The 16,501-nt window shown below is 42.0% G+C and overlaps 1 protein-coding gene across 1 annotated transcript in view; it reads left to right on the forward strand.

Annotated features, from left to right (window-relative positions):
- Positions 1–7,526, forward strand: part of WDR48 (WD repeat domain 48) — a 29,342-nt gene extending 21,816 nt beyond the window's left edge. Inside the window, exons 17-19 of the mRNA XM_069729778.1 lie at positions 3,193–3,269; positions 4,572–4,764; positions 5,940–7,526. Of these exons, the coding sequence (XP_069585879.1) occupies positions 3,193–3,269; positions 4,572–4,764; positions 5,940–6,035 (366 nt within the window). The 3' untranslated portion in view covers positions 6,036–7,526. The remainder of the gene's footprint in view (positions 1–3,192; positions 3,270–4,571; positions 4,765–5,939) is intronic.
- The last annotated feature ends 8,975 nt before the right edge of the window (positions 7,527–16,501 follow it).

Genomic DNA, 16,501 nt, shown 5'->3' on the forward strand with positions numbered 1-16,501 from the left:
CGGTCCTTCAGCATAGTCCACCGCGTCCACTTTATAGACTATCAGGCTTCACGCACTGCAGCTCCTTTACTCCCAAATCTGAGATTCCCACTGATGCGACATGTGAAAAGATAGAAAAAAATAAACATTGTAAATGTCAGTGTTTGGGTAAAGTATTCTCTTGTTATTGTATTAATAGTGTTAAATGTGTTACAGGAATTGCTCAGTCAAGTTCACACATTTCAGTCCTTTTTATAATAAAATGTATTGCAGTTTTCCAATATACGTTATGATCCAGCTCTGCTCTGATTGCTGTCAGGGAATACAGACATTCTCCGTCACAGTGCTAGTCTCTGATATCCTGGAATTCACAGAAGATGAATATTTATGGTTTCTCCAAAAATTATAATTAAATATTCACTGACTAATCCAATTGGAGTAAGAGACAAAGATTTTTGAAAATAAAACATAACTTTTAATTAAAACAATATTAAAATACTCTTTTATTATATTTTCTGTGTAATAGTGCAGTAGTGAAGTTTAAAACACACAAGCGATAACAGACTAACCATCAATTCCCAGTGGTATCTTAAATGGAAAAGGGGTTCCAATGTAGATATTAGCCAGTCTAGTAAAGTTCAGCTAAAAAAATAAATATTTCTTCCTTAGACATTAGGTGTTAGGGGATTTTAACAGCAACACACTGTATGTAAGATGGAACCACAGCTCCTAACTTAAAAAAACCTCACTATATGAAGGAGATATCAATAACTAGATGGATCCCTACTAGTGATGAGCGAATATACTCGTTACTTGAGATTTCTCAAGCACGCTCGGGGTCCTCCGAGTATTTTTTAGTGCTCGGAGATTTAGTTTTTCTTGCCACAGCTGAATGATTTACATCTGTTAGCCAGCATAAGTACATGTGGGGGTTGCCTGGTTGCTAGGGAATCCCCACATGTAATCAAGCTGGCTAACAGATGTAAATCATTCAGCTGCAGCAAGAAAAACTAAATCTCCGAGCACTAAAAAATAGTCGGAGGACCCCGGAGCGTGCTCGTAAAATCTCGAGTAACGAGTATATTCGCTCCTCACTAATCCCTATACGTCATAATTCATGACTGCTATGATCATCAGGGGCTAACAGTTATGCATAATACATTCAAAATGTCTATGATATTATTATAATGTCATGCCTCACTAAGGTTGCTGGCCAGGTTTTTAGTTAGGATTAGTGATGAGCGAGTGTACTCGTTACTCAAGATTTCCTGAGCATGCTCGGCTGGTCTCCAAGTATTTCGGCGTGCTCGGAGATTGTTTGTTGACGCAGCTACATGATTTATGGCTGCTAGACAGCCTGAATACATGTGGGGGTTGCCTGTTTGTTAGAGAATCCTCACATGTATTCAGGCTGTCTAGCAGCCACAAATCATGCAGCTGCGTCTACATAAACTAAATCTTTGAGCCGAAATGCTCAGAGAACATCTGAGCATGCTCAGGAAATCTCGAGGAACGAGTATACTCGCTCATCACTAGTTCACTAGGATCTGTGGTTCCATGTTGCTTTGGTATTTTTGTTGTGTACATACCTTGCCTCATATGATATGCAGGAAAGAACCCTTTTCCTATAACAGTAGCCAATGGTTCATTTAAACCTTTTAAAGTGCAATAGATCATTCTCCGTAATGGCAGGAGAGTTAGGGTATGTGCACACGTAGAAAGGTCCACTGTGGATTTTTCCGCAGCAGATTTGATAAATCCGCAGGGCAAAAACAGTGAATTTTTCCTGCAGATTTGCCACTGTTTTTGTGCAGTTTCTACTGCAGTTTTACACCTGCGGTTTTCTATTATGGAGCAGGTGTAAAATCGCTGCGGAATCCGCACAAAGAATTGACATGCTGCGGAAAATAAACTGCTGTGTTTCCGCGCATTTTTTTCTGCAGCATGTGCACTGTTTCCCATAGGTTTACATTGTACTGTAAATGCATGGGAAACCGCTGTGGACCTGCAGCAAAATCCGCAGTGTGTGCACATGGCCTTACGGTACTAAAGCATGTAGCCCAGAAATATATCCGAAAGGGCAGTTTAATACTATTGTAGTGAGAGCTCCAACTAAAATACAATGTGTTGCTGTTAAAGTATTCCATCACTTTATATCTAATGAAAAGACATAACAAATTAAATATAGTGAATAAGGTGAATCTCTGATATCCTGGCATCGGGCTCAGGCATTGTAACAGACTGTAGGCTGCGTGAGCAGGACTAGGTGAGGACCAGCGTGCAGCTTGTGGAAAGACATAACGTTTTATCTTACAGTGAATCTGCTCTACTTACATTGGAGCCTCTGTAATGAGAGGACCTGTCACCTATCCATGGTGTGAGGAGGGCAGGGATGCAGTGTACTCATAAGGCTACGTTCACATTAGCGTTCCGCTAATGTGCGTCGCTGTTGCGTCGGCGACGCAGCGGCGACGCGCCCCTATGTTTAACATAGGGGACGCGTGCGTTTTTTTGGTTGCGTTTTTCGACACGTGCGTCATTTCCGACGCTAGCGTCGGACGCAAGAAAATGCAACAAGTTGCATTTTTCGTGCGTCCGATTTTCGTCAAAAAACGACGCACGCGTCGCAAAACGCAGCGTTTTTGCGCGCTTTTTTTGTGCGTCGTGCGTTGCGTCGCCGTTGCGTCGCCGACGCATCGGCGTGCAACGCTAATGTGAACGTAGCCTTACATCTGTGCCTCTTTATTGTTCACTTCTTTTTACTAAACAGTCCTATACTTTGTATGCTGTTTTGACTAATTTTGACTCGTGTTTGCACTTGGAAACATGAGAAGCAATAGGATGAAACTGAAAGGGAGAAGATACAGATAAGATATTAGAAAAAACTTCTTGACAGTGAGGGTGATCAATGAGTGGAACAGGCTGCCACGAGAGGTGGTGATTTCTCCTTCAATGGAAGTCTTCAAACAGAGGCTGGACAGACATCTGTCTGAGATGGTTTAGTGAATCCTGCATTGAGCAGGTGGATGGACACGATGACCCTGGAGGTCCCTTCCAACTCTAACATTCTATGTTTCTATGATAATTGGAGAATGGATCGGTCCCTGTAACCCGCTGTCCTTAGGGCTGCATAGTTTGGCGACAGGTCCTCTATAAAGCTCTGGTATGTACTGGTACTTAAAGTAAATGTGTTCTGTATATTTTGTCTTATAGAAAAATATGCCCAAATTCAATAAAATTCCATTCTACCTCCAACCACATTCATCGTCGGGAGCCAAAACCCTGAAGAAGTGAGTATATGGTGCAGATATCTTAATCTTATGTTATATAGGTTCTTCTACATTAGCTGGTGCACAGCACAGCCGGCGCTGAAATGGTTTTAGCCTGTACAGACGTTCTGTCATGACTGCGGACCTCACTCTAATGGATGTTAAAGATGAATGGTTCTGGATGTAATGTATGAGGCCATGCTCTAAGAGGAACTATGGACAGATGAAAATGAAAGAAGTGGTGATCATGGGGACACCTAGTTGTAGACGGCTCCAACATAGTCCAGTTAATATCAGCCATCTACAATGATTGTGTAATGTCTCCTTGTGTCGCTGGTATGAGGCCATCCAGGTCATCACCAAGTGTGTCTTACAGTACAGTGTAATTCTACCTTTCTAAATTGGTTCCCATGAGGAGCAGTTGAGAGATATCGACATGAACATTAGAGATGAGCAAAACTCCTGGCATTACCCTGGTCCGGCATCCTCTTCAGTACTCTGTGCTAGCTGGACCAGAACAGTTGTGGACTTCTTCAGCCGATACTCAAATGTTGGGATCCTAGACGTTTCTTATGATTACTAAGGCCCCGCGACTTAGATTATTATGGCTTTATAAGGTCATAGTCACTTGGGGTCCTATTAATTCACTAGTCACTAGGTCTCCGGCAATGTTATGATGTCTTGAGGGGTATAGTAATTACTCAGGATCCCACATTTGATTGCAGACCGAGGAAGTTCACAACTGATGATTCCGGTTACCACAGAGTATGCCTCAAGCCACCAATGTGGAGGTCGGATATTTGCTCATCTCTAATATAGTAGAAGATTATGTACGTAAGTTTTAACTGTAATCACCTTCGGAAATATAATACGCGTAAATCTTGGCTGTACATATTAGATTAATGTTTTTCAAACCGAAGGACCGTCTGCTATATTCGGGACCTCTGAGTGGGAGATGTCGGGATAGAGGATTGGGTGTTATTTCTCCTTCGCCAATGAGTGGCTTGGAGAAAAGGATTTTACTGTGAGTACACAAAAATCCCTGCATTTCAATGTGCCCAATCCTTTTCTTGCCCATTGCACCTTACGCCACTCTGGCTGTTCAGGACATGGGGGAGGAGAGTGTCTGTACACGTAGTATGGAGCATGTATGGCCAGCTTAAGGCTGTACCTAATCTGTGTATGTGCTTGGTACCGTGTCCGGACTCTAATTGTGCATATCACATCTAGGAGAGGATGTATACAATGTGTAAGGACTAAGAATGTCCAGAGCTCCGAGACTGTTACCTGGACTTAACCCAGAAATTGTATGTCCATCTGCAGAGACAGATTGTCTGCTAGCGACATGCTACAGGTCCGGAAGGTGATGGAACATGTCTACGAGAAAATTATAAACGTGGATACGGAGTCTCAGACGACCAGTTCCTCAAATAATGAAAAACCTGGGGAACAAGAGAAGGAGGAGGACATTGCTGTGCTTGCGGAAGAGAAGATTGAGCTCTTATGCCAAGACCAGGTATGTAGGCCTCTGCAAACCATATTGTTAATGGTTACTACATAAAACCTATGTTACTCACGTGACAATCACCCCCCTACAGTGGCCTCATATATTGTAGTACATCATCCCTCTTGTACCTGAGCCGGCCACAGTTCTAGCTAAGAGTAGGGATTGCTCTTGATTCAAAACACTTTTTTTTTATGGTACATTTTCATTAACGATGAATTTTAAAGACTGCCCTCTTTTTTGGATACTGGACTGAGAGCCCATCGAGAGTGGCCGACCCGATGCTCAGCTGATTTCAGCGTGTCTAGCATCTGAACTTTCCAGTAATCATCAGCTGACTGATTTTGCAAGTTTTCCCACCTGCGAAGAGTGGAGAGGTCTGTAATTTTTATCATAGGTACACTTCACCATGTGAGAGACAGAATCTTCAACAAAAAATAAAAACATAGAAAATAACATTGTATGATTTATAATTGCGGTAATTTGCATTTTATTGCATGAAATAAGTATTTGATACAATAGAAAATCAGACCTTAATATTTTGTACAGAAACTTTTGTTTGCAATTACAGAGGTCAGACATTCCCTGTATTTCTTGACCAAGCTTGCACACACTGCAGCAGGGATTTTGGCCCACTCCTCCATACAGATCTTCTCCAGATCTTTCAGGTTTCGGGGCTGTCGCTGGGCAACATTAAGTTTCAGCTCCTCCAAAGATTTTCAGTTGGTTTCAGGTCTGGAGACTGGCTAGGTCACTGAAGAACCTTGAAATGCTTCTTATAGAGCCACACCTCAGTTTTCCTGGCTGTGTGTTTCGGGTCATTATCATGCTGGAGACTCAGCAACGACCCATCATCAATGCTCTTCCTGAGGGAAGGAGGTTGTTGGCCAAAATCTCGCAATACATGACCCCATCCTTCCTTCAATACAGTGCAGTCGTCCTTTCCCCTTTGCAGAAAAGCACCCCCAAAGTATGATGTTTCCCCCACCATACTTCACAGTTGTTATGGTGTTCTTGGGGTTGTAGTCATCCTTCTTCCTCCAGTCACGGCGAGTGGAGTTGATGCTAAAAAGTTCTCACCCTACGTCCTCCACACAGTGTGAGTCTCATTCCTCCTCCAGCATATGTAACCTGCATAACTCAGGGGAGTAATCTCGTCTCACCACTGATCCCTTTGCTTCCCACAGATTCTGGATCCTAACATGGACCTACGGACTGTGAAACATTTCATTTGGAAGAGCGGCGGCGACTTAACGCTCCACTACCGCCAGAAGTCGACGTGAAAAGGATTCCAAGGAGCAGCAGCACTGACGTTCTCGTTGTGGACTAAAAACTAGTACTGTATGGACGCCCCACTGAACTCTTCTACATAGGTGTCAGCCGAGCCAGTACGGATATTCACGTATACCCTTAGTCAACCTAACCTAACCGGCCATCACGCCACTTTAGTTCCTTGGGTTGCAACATAAAATGACAACAGATAGGCAAACCATTGTTATTTGTGTGTTTTAATGTACAAAGTCGTTGATAAAGATTTCTAATAATTCCTTCTTTGATCTTTTCCAAGATAATTTGGATTCACTTGGAATTAGCACGTTGAGCCCCGTAGGTGGGCGCACATTCCAGGTCACAAGTAGTGGGGGAGGGGGTTTACCAGACCTAATATGTTATGAAAGGGGTTTTGTTTGCCACCTCCATGCAGGAAGCCTCTTGTAGGTTACCTCTCAATGCACTAGGGGATGCTGCCATGTTGGGTCGTGAAGGACAATCCATTAAAGGGGATGTGCAAGATAATACATTCTTTTTTTCCCCTGCCATTGCTTCTTTTTACATCAACTACAGATGTTATAGCCTCTGTGCCCCACATGACGTCTGCGGCCGATCGCAGCCAGAGAACGCTAAGGGCAGTGATTGGCTGCAGACATAACGTTGACGTCTGCAGCTAATGTAAAGAGAATCCATGGCGCTGGAACGACTGTGAATAGTGATGAGCGAATGTGCTCGGGTAATGTGTTATCTGAGCATGCTCGGGTGCTTAAAGAGTGTCTTCGGTGTGCTCGAAAAATATGTTCGAGTCCCCTCAGCTGCATGTCTTGCGGCTCTCCATGCATGTGTTGCGGCCGTTGAACATTTGCGGGGACTTGAATGTATTTTTTTAACACGTTCGCTCATCACTAGCTGTGTAAGGAGGGTGATCATGTACAGTTCATCATTTTATATGCATTGCTGCCCATGTGCAGCGTTCATTATTATTTTGGACAACCCCCTTTAAGGAATTTGCAGCTTTTGTGTCTGCAGAACGGCACCGCAGCATCATCTACATCTGTGAGCAATGGTTCTTGTGGAACAATTTCTGTGTAGGAGGAATACTATACGCCATGTTTCCAGACACGGCGTGTGTCCTGATGCTGTGCATCATAAGAAGCTGAGCCGAGTACCCCGCACCGAGCCACGTTCTGACTTATGGCAAAATCACAGCGGTTGCTATTGCAATATATTTTGTAGCATTCAGAGATGTGGGGACGATTTTCTGGACATCTATGATGTAAAAGCTGGCAGACCATTTCAGATTTAGTAGACTGATTTATGGATATGTGTAAATAAGGTTCGAGCTTTTGCCAATAGAATAATGTACAGGTTTATTGGTCATGGTGTGAAGTGCTGTTTTAATGACTGATTGATTGGACAGGTTATTTCATAAAAATGTTTTATTTCGGTTATTATTAGGCAATGTTCGAAAATCTTCACGTTCCTAAAGTAAATTTCCATCTTTATTATCGTGTCATTTTTATGTCCAAAAAGATTGACTTTTTATTATATCTTTCTAGTTGTGGAAGCTTTGTTCTCAATTACAAATCCTGTGTATAGCCATAATTAAGAGAGGACTGTCTGCAGCCACCACTAGAGGGAGCATACTGTCTAATTATTGAAGTCAGTGTGTATGTGGTATGCTCATGCGCTCCCTCTAGTGGCAGAGGCAGGCAGCATTTCATACAAAGGGGTAATAACATATGCAAATTAGCTCTCATCAAGAAGGTACCTTGTCCTGACAACCCTGCTCGGCCCCTATGAGGGACAACAACCCCAAGAGCTGAAAAAAAAATCTATGCAGTGCACCCTTGGATATCATTCCTTTTTTTTATCTAAATAGGTTCAAAATGTGCATCTCAATGTTTTCAAATATCATTACGTATTGGTCAGTGCTCAGTTTTCTTTTTTATACCGACCTCTAAATCCTCTGCATAGACCAAATTAAAAGATGAAATTCTGACAGTCTGCAGCTGCCACTAGAGGGAGCCGATTGCATACGATCTTTATCATTGAGGTCAATGTGTATGCAGTAAGCTCATAATCTCCCTCTAGTGGCAGCTGCAGACAGAATTTAGATTTTGAAAAAGCATGAAATCCAAGGGTGCACTACATAGATTTTTTTATTTTCGCAGCTCTCGGGGTTCTTGTCCCTCACAGGATGCTGGTTGGCAGGACATTGCTGCTGCTTTTCCTTTTGGAGGAGTCTCTGGTTAGTCTGGTAGCAGTAGCTTTATTACTTCGTGATGAGCGCTAATTTGGATACTTTTTTTCCCCTTTTTAATTACCGTATATACTCGAGTATAAGCCGACCTGAGTATAAGCCAACCCCCCTAATTTTGCAACAAAAAACTGGGAAAACTTATTGACTCGACTATAAGCCTAGGGTGAAAAATGCAGCAGCTACCGGTAAATGTCAAAAATAAAAATAGATACCAATAAAAGTAAAATTAATTGAGACATCAGTAGGTTAAGTGTTTTTGAATATCCATATTGAATCAGGAGCCCCATATAATGCTCCATACAGTTCATGATGGCCCCATAAGATGCTCCATACAAAATGCGCCCCATATAATGCTCCATACAGTTCACTATGTCCCATAAGATGCTCCATATACAAATATGCCCCATATAATGCTCCATGCAGTTCTTTATGGCCCCATAGACGCCCCATATAATGCTTCATGCAGTTATTTATGGCCCATAGATGCCCCATATAATGTCCAATGCAGTTCTTTATGGCCCCATAGACGCTCCATATAGCATTGTGCCACATGTAATGCTGCTGCTGCACTAAAAAAAAAAAATTACATACCTCTCGTCGCTGCCCGCTCAGCGTCCGGTCTCTCCGCACTGACTGTTCAGGCAGAGGGCGTCGCGCACACTAGTACGTCATCGCGCCCTCTGACCTGAACAGTCACTGCAGAGGATGCGGAAGACGGAGCGGCGGTGGAACACGGAAAGGTGAATATGACATACTCACCTGCTCCTGGCGCGGTCCCTGCATGTGCCACGTCTCCGGGAGCGGCAGCTTCTTCCTGTAGTGAGCGGTCACGTGGCACCGCTCATTACAGTAATGAATATGCGGCTCCACCCCTATGGGAGTTGAGTTCATATTCATTACTTTAATGAGCGGTACCAGTGACCGCTGAACAAGGGAAGAAGCTGCCGCACCCGAAGACCGTGGGACATGCAGGGATCGCGCCAGGAGCGCTGGGAGCAGGTGAGTATTTGACAGGCGTCGCTCCCCCTCACCCGCCGATACCCCACGCCTTCCATGACTCGAGTATAAGCAGAGAGGGGCACTTTCAGACCATTTTTTGGGGCTGAAAATCTTGGCTTATACTCGAGTATATACGGTAATAAAAATAAATTTTATGCCAAATTGGGGCAGACCCTTTCTCTAGTGTGCACCCCATGTTATATTTCCTGCAACATTGGGGCATCTAAATTGTGAAATGAAAGGCTCCTTCATAAAGATTCTGCAGGCGCTCATTAAGGTGGTTAAGTACTGATAAGACATGCCCTTAATAAAATCATGAGCACATAGGCTCTGATGAAAAAAAAATCTGGCATAAAATATTTTGGAAAGTCGCAAAATGATTGTGCACCACGAGGTTGCAACGTTTGACGTATTCACGCCAGTTGCGAGTAGCTCCACAAAAATGGACAGAGCTGGGATGGGACGAGGCGAAGTCAACGCATCCATTTCATGACGAGGTATGCTGTACCCTACACTAGAAATCTTACACCAGTCTGACAGAGCATGATTTGTGGCAAGATGGACACCGTTTTTAAGATGTGGCAGATTTAGTAAGAGGCGTGCAGCCAGCAGCTTAACTAGAGTCTATATATATATATATATATATATATATATATATATATATATATATATATATATATATGTCCCATATCCTGGGCGACATCCTAGTATGTGTCCCTTGTTCTGCCGCTGTTCTTTAATGTATAGAAAAAAAATAAACCATTATACTCGCCTTCTCTCCACTCCCCTGTCGCGCGGTGTCCTTTTCTGAATCCTGCGGCTAACTTCATGTCTGATGGGAGCACATGATGTCCCTGCCATGCACCGCCAGTCACGTGTATGCCGACGTCAGCTGCAGGCCTCTGATTGGGCAGAAGCGTGTTTGGCCGTGCACAGACCTGTTGGGTCTGTGCACCACAATACACTTCAGCTGAATGGGTATACGAGGACGCACATCCAGCTGAAGTATTTCCTGGCATTGGCGGGCCCCTCACGCTTCGGGCCCCTACGTGTTGGCAGCCTCTGCGAATGCAGGTAGTTACACCCATGCGTGCACCTTTTAATAAACAAGGTGTGTCTGACTCTAACAACCCCCCCATATCAAGACTGGCTTGGATGTAAATCCACAGAAGTCAGCTCATAGTCTGGACCACTCCCTAACTACCATGTAGCAGTGGTGGGGGACGCTGCAGATGGACATGCACCTCAAATTAACATTAGCCAGAACGCGACTAATCAAACATCCGTCACTGTTTTTGCACAAGGTAGCATCCACTTAACCATCAACAATATTTCAGCAGGGTCCAGTACAGAAGTCGTCCATTGCCAAAGTTCACACATTTTCACCTTTTATGTCTGGCCAGGTTCACTAGGTAGAAACCTAGTCAAGGTGTATTGCGAACCTATTGTTGGCTTTATCTTATATTTATGGATTCTTTCTAAGTGATAAAGTAAAAGGCATTTTTTTTATATTGGGACAGAAACATTTTTATTTAGGAAATAGTATGGTGCCAGGTTTATAAAAACATAATTGTGTGAACTGAACCTTCAAATAAGCACTTACATCCATTGTTTATCTTCTTAATATATTGCAAACTTCGTATTGTATAGCAATGTGGTCTTACAATTGCTCGTTTATCATTTCTACCCAGCTAATTCTTCTCTTTTCTCTGCTCTATGTAGAAACAGAAAGTCTCTTGTCTCCTGCATGACTCATTCACCTCTTCACCTCCTGACCCATCTGCTACCTCCCTAACCCCATCTCTCCCTACCCCACCCCCAGCCAGGGACTTCTGCAGCGACTTATGACTCATACAGAGAAAATTGACCTCCTGTTTCTACCTATAGCTTAGAAGAATTCAGCTAGTTAGTTTTTAATCACATGATGTCATAGACCTAATGGAAAAGAGAAGAATTTACATAGTAGAAAGGCAAAATGAGCAATTGTAAGTCCACAGTTCTGAATAATATGATCACTGCAATATATTAAGAGAATAAAAACTTTGATGGCTAATTAAAGAGAGAAATAATTGCCAGTGACTACATTTCTACTCTTCCAGCTGCATGCCAAATGTCTCCTCTATTGCAGCACATTATTATCTATGATTGATGGTCGTAGACTACTGATGTGTTAAGACATTTACATTAAGTCATTACCAACAGACTAAGATGTAAAAAGTTGTGTATGTGTACTATGGAAGAAAGGAATTTGTGTTAAAAGGGCTATGCCTCTTTTTGCTACCATGTTTTTTTTCCTTATAGCTCCAAGGCCAGTTTTATATGTCTGACATTCACACTACAATCTCCAGCGTGTCTCCTGAGTTGGTCTCCACCGCCTACTAGGCATAACGCAGATTGGCGCACGTGCCGGTAGACCTGCGGCCTGTCCAAACTGACTAACATATCCAAAGTAAAAAAAAAAAAAGAAACAATTTGGCAATTAAAGAGGAAAGGTGTTCTAGACTCCTTGGCTTGGGCAATCATTGGACGTCTCTGGATCCAGAATCCCAGTGATTTCCCAAATCAAGATGCAGAGTCCCTGCTTGCTCGAGTCTAAGCTAAACTCTTCTGTCTCTTTTGGATTGACGATATTTATCAGCGCTACTATACTGAGGCTATAATGTAAAAAAAAGTTTAACCATTTAGTTATCCTTAAAAGGGGTATTCCCCTCTCCAATATTCTATCCCAATATTTAGTAGGCGTAAAAGTAATAATATTAGCAAATACCTCCAATTAGAAATGTAGTATAGTTTTTCTGATTCGCTATGTCTATTTCCTTATGTGCAGGCATTGCAGGACCTTATGTATCCATAACTACGACCACTAGCAACTAGCTAATTGAGTGGTCATAACCATGGATACCTAAGGTCCTGCAATGCCTGCACATGGGGAAAGAGACATAGCACATCAGAAGAACTATACTACATTTCAAATTGGAGGTATATGCTAATATTATTACACCTAATACGTATTGTGATAGGATCTTGGAGATGGAAATACCTTTTTAAAGTCTCCAAAGTGCTAAACCACAGTGCAAATTTTAGAAAACCTGCGACATAAGAAGGCTAGATCTTTAATAATATAATGCTAGTAGTTCTTCACCATGTATACTTTATAAAGGATGCTAATGCTCTTTGACATTATGGTTTTTGAGACTTTTACTAAAATTCTACTGCGACAAGACGACATTTCATAGGAAACAATTTTGATGCGCCTGCTGTCTGCTTAATAGAATATACCCAGGCTGGAATAATTGTTTCATATGCAGATTTACGCCAATTTTATAAAAACTTCACCTACTGGGTAATGACATCCAATCCTGCAAATTGTTGACATCTTTTTTTTCTATCCAAGGATAAGTAATTTGTGTATTTCTATAAAGTTGCTCATTTCTTCTAGTTACAGTAACTTTTATGTTGAATTGTAATCTAAGCCCATTTTACAACTGTACATTTCCACTACGGCCATTCTGATTCAGTTGTAGTTTTGGGGAAACATACAGAATAGTTTAATGAAGTGTACTTTATGGTTGTATAGAATAAAAGATTTCAGTAAAAAAGTTTCATTGTGTAATTTGTATTATCGAAAACTACGTGTAACGCTGTACTAGTAAGGACAAGATGGCGGTAATGGACGTAGACAAATGTATAATTGTGGACCTCAGAAAGATGTCCTCCAACTGGTGGCTTCTTAATGCTCAAATTAAATAGCCAAGGGCCTATGCAATAAAAAATAAATCCCGTAGATTAAAATTATATTGAAGATGAAACGTGGATGGGTCTTTCAGCATGATAATGATCCCAAGCACACTGCTAGGGCAACGAAGGAGTGGCTTCGTAAGAAGCATTTCAAGGTCCTGGAGTGGCCTAGCCAGTCTCCAGATCTCAACCCCATAGAAAACCTTTGGAGGGAGTTGAAAGTCTGTGTTTCCCAGTGACAGGCCCAAACCATCACTGCTCTAGAGGAGATCTGCATGGAGGAATGGGCCAACATACCAACAACAGTGTGTGGCAACCTTGGGAAGACTTACAGAAAACGTTTGAACTCTGTTATTGCCAACAAAGGATATATAACAAAATATTGAGATGAACTTTTGTTAATGACCTAATACTTATTTCCACCATAATTTGCTAAATAAATCTCTCCAAATCAGACAAGGTGATTTTCTGTATTGTTCTCATGTTGACTCTCATAGTTGTGGTCTGCCTATGATGTCAATTACAGGCCGCTCTCATCTTTTTAGGTGGGAGAACTTGCAAAATTGGTGGCAGACTAAATACTTTTTTCCTCACTGTATCTGTATTAAAATATGAAATTTGCTTGCCCTCCTTGATATTATGACATATTGCAGAATTGCACAAAAAAGGGCAAATGAGGCTTGATGTAGATAAGTGTAAGGTCATTCACTATGGCCGAGGAAACAGCCTGTACAACAACTACGTACTAAATAGTGAAAAACTGGCACTGAGAGAGACTTGGGTGTATGGGTTGATAACAAAACTCCACTTTAGTGACCAGTGCCAGACAGCTGCAGCCAAAGCATATTAAAAAACTAGAGCGGGTGCAGAGAAAAGTGGGTGAGGTTGTTAAAGGAAATCTGCACCGTTTGACCTATCTGACCTATTAATATGGGCATACAGGTTATAGACTGCTGAGGAGAGTGATCCCTGTGTGACTGATATCAGATGTTGTTGATAGATGATTTATCGCTTTATATAAATGACCTCTTCCAGGCTCTGGGGAGGATGCGGCCTGGAATATAACTCTGCCTCCAGAGTTATCTTCCAGGCAGCGTCCCCCCAGAGCCTGGAAAAGGTAATTTACATAAAAGAGAAACACATTTTCAGATAAGCTATCAAGGCATCAAGTTCCTACATGCCCATATACAACCCCTGGCAAAAATTATGGAATCATCGGCCTTGGAGGATGTTTATTCAGTTGTTTAATTTTGTAGAAAAAAAGCCGATCACAGACATGGCACAAAACTAAAGTAATTTCAAATGGCAACTTTCTGGCTTTAAGAAACACTAAAAGAAATCAAGAACAAAAAGTGGTAGTCAGTAATGGTTACTTTTTTAACCAAGCATAGGAGAAAAATTATGGAGTCACTCAATTCTGAGGGAAAAATTATGGAATAACGAAAAATAAAAAAAAAAACACTCCAAAAAATCACTTGTATTTTGTTGCACCACCTCTGGCTTTTATAACAGCTTGCAGTCTCTGAGGCATGGACTTAATGAGTGTCACACAGGACTCTTCATCAATCTGGCTCCAACTTTCTCTGACTGCTGTTGCCAGATCAGCTTTGCAGGTTGGATTCTTGTCATGGACCATTTTCTTCAACTTCCACCAAAGATTTTCAATTGTATTGAGATCCGGACTATTTGCAGGCCATGACATTGACCTTATGTGTCTTTTTTCAAGGAATGTTTGCACAGTTTTTGCTCTATTGCAGGATGCATTATCATCTTGAAAAATGATTTAATCATCCCCAAACATCCTTTCAATTGATGGGATAAGAAATGTGTCCAAAATATCAACTTAAACTTGTGCATTTATTGAAGATGTACTGACAGCCATCTCCCGAGTGCCCTTACCTGACATGCAGCCCCATGTCATCAGTGACTGTGAAAATTTGCTTGTTCTCTTCAGGCAGTCATCTTTATAAATCTCATTGGAACGGCACCAAACAAAAGTTCCAGCATCATCACCTTGCCCAATGCAGATTCGCGATTCATCACTGAATATGACTTTCATCCACAGTCCACGATTGCTTTTCCTTAGCCCATTGTAACCTTGTTTTTTTTCTTTTTAGGTGTTAATGATGGCTTTCGTTTAGCTTTTCTGTAAATCCCATTTCCTTTTGGCGGTTTCTTACAGTTCGGTCACAGACGTTGACTCCAGTTTCCACACATTCGTTCATTTGTTCTGTTGTGCATTTCCTGTTTTGGAGACCTATTGCTTTAAGTTTCCGGTCTTGACGCTTTGGTGTCTTCCTTGGTCTACCAGTATGTTTGCCTTTAACAACCTTCCCATGTTGTTTGTATTTGGTCCAGATTTTAGACACAGCTGACTGTGAACAACCATCATCTTTTGCAACATTGCGTGATGATTTACCCTCTTTTAAGAGTTTGATAATCCTCTCCTTTGTTTCAATAGATATCTCTCGTGTTGGAGCCATGATTCATGTCAGTCCACTTGGTGCAACAGCTCTCCAAGGTGTGATCACTCCTTTTAAGATGCAGACTAACGAGCAGATCTAATTTGATGCAGGTGTTAGTTTTGGTTATGACAATTTAGAAGGTGATTCAGAATTGAGTGATTCCATAATTTTTTCCCTATGCTTTGTTAAAAAAAGTAACCATTACGGACTACCAGATTTTTTGTTCTTGATTTCTTTTAGTGTTTCTTAAAGCCAGAAAGATGCCATTTGAAATGACTTTAGTTTTGTGCCATGTCTGTGATCTGCTTTATTTCTACAAAATTAAACAGCTGAATGAGCATCCTCCAAGGCCGGTGATTCCATAATTTTTTGCCAAGGGTTGTTGTACACGGATTAGGAGGTTTGTTCCTACTGACAGATTCCCTTTTAACCCCTTTTTTGTGCACTCCCCGTAAAATCCTTTTCTCCGAGCCACTCATTGGGGGACACAGAACCATGGGTGTTATGCTGCTGCCGCTAGGAGGCTGACACTAAGTTGAGACAAAAAAAGTTAGCTCCTCCCCTGCAGTATACACCCTCATGCTGGCTTCCAGAGACCGAGTTCGTGTAAGAGCAGTAGGAGATCATTAACAAGATATAACATAATATTAGAGTACAACATGTCAGAGTAAACAAGGAGCCAAAAAGAAACTAGCCATAAGGCAAACAGGGTGGGTGCTGTGTCCCCCAATGAGTGGGTCGGAGAAAAGGATTTTACAGTGAGTACACAAAAATCCCTATTTCTCCTACGCCACATTGGGGGAGACAACCATGGCACGTCCCAAAGCAGTCTCTGGGTGGGAAACAACATAACCGAATAACTCCGTGTACCAACTGACTATAAATGCGCTACAGCCAACTGCAGAATAAGTCTGCCAAGGGCCGCATCAGCAGATGATTGCAATGCGGTGATAGATGCGAGCAGATGACGTCTTGCGAGCGCTAATCATGGTGGAAACAACTTCCTGGGAGAAAC

The sequence above is a fragment of the Ranitomeya imitator genome, chromosome 6 (genome assembly GCF_032444005.1).
Source record: "Ranitomeya imitator isolate aRanImi1 chromosome 6, aRanImi1.pri, whole genome shotgun sequence".
Classification (NCBI taxonomy): Eukaryota; Metazoa; Chordata; class Amphibia; order Anura; family Dendrobatidae; genus Ranitomeya; species Ranitomeya imitator.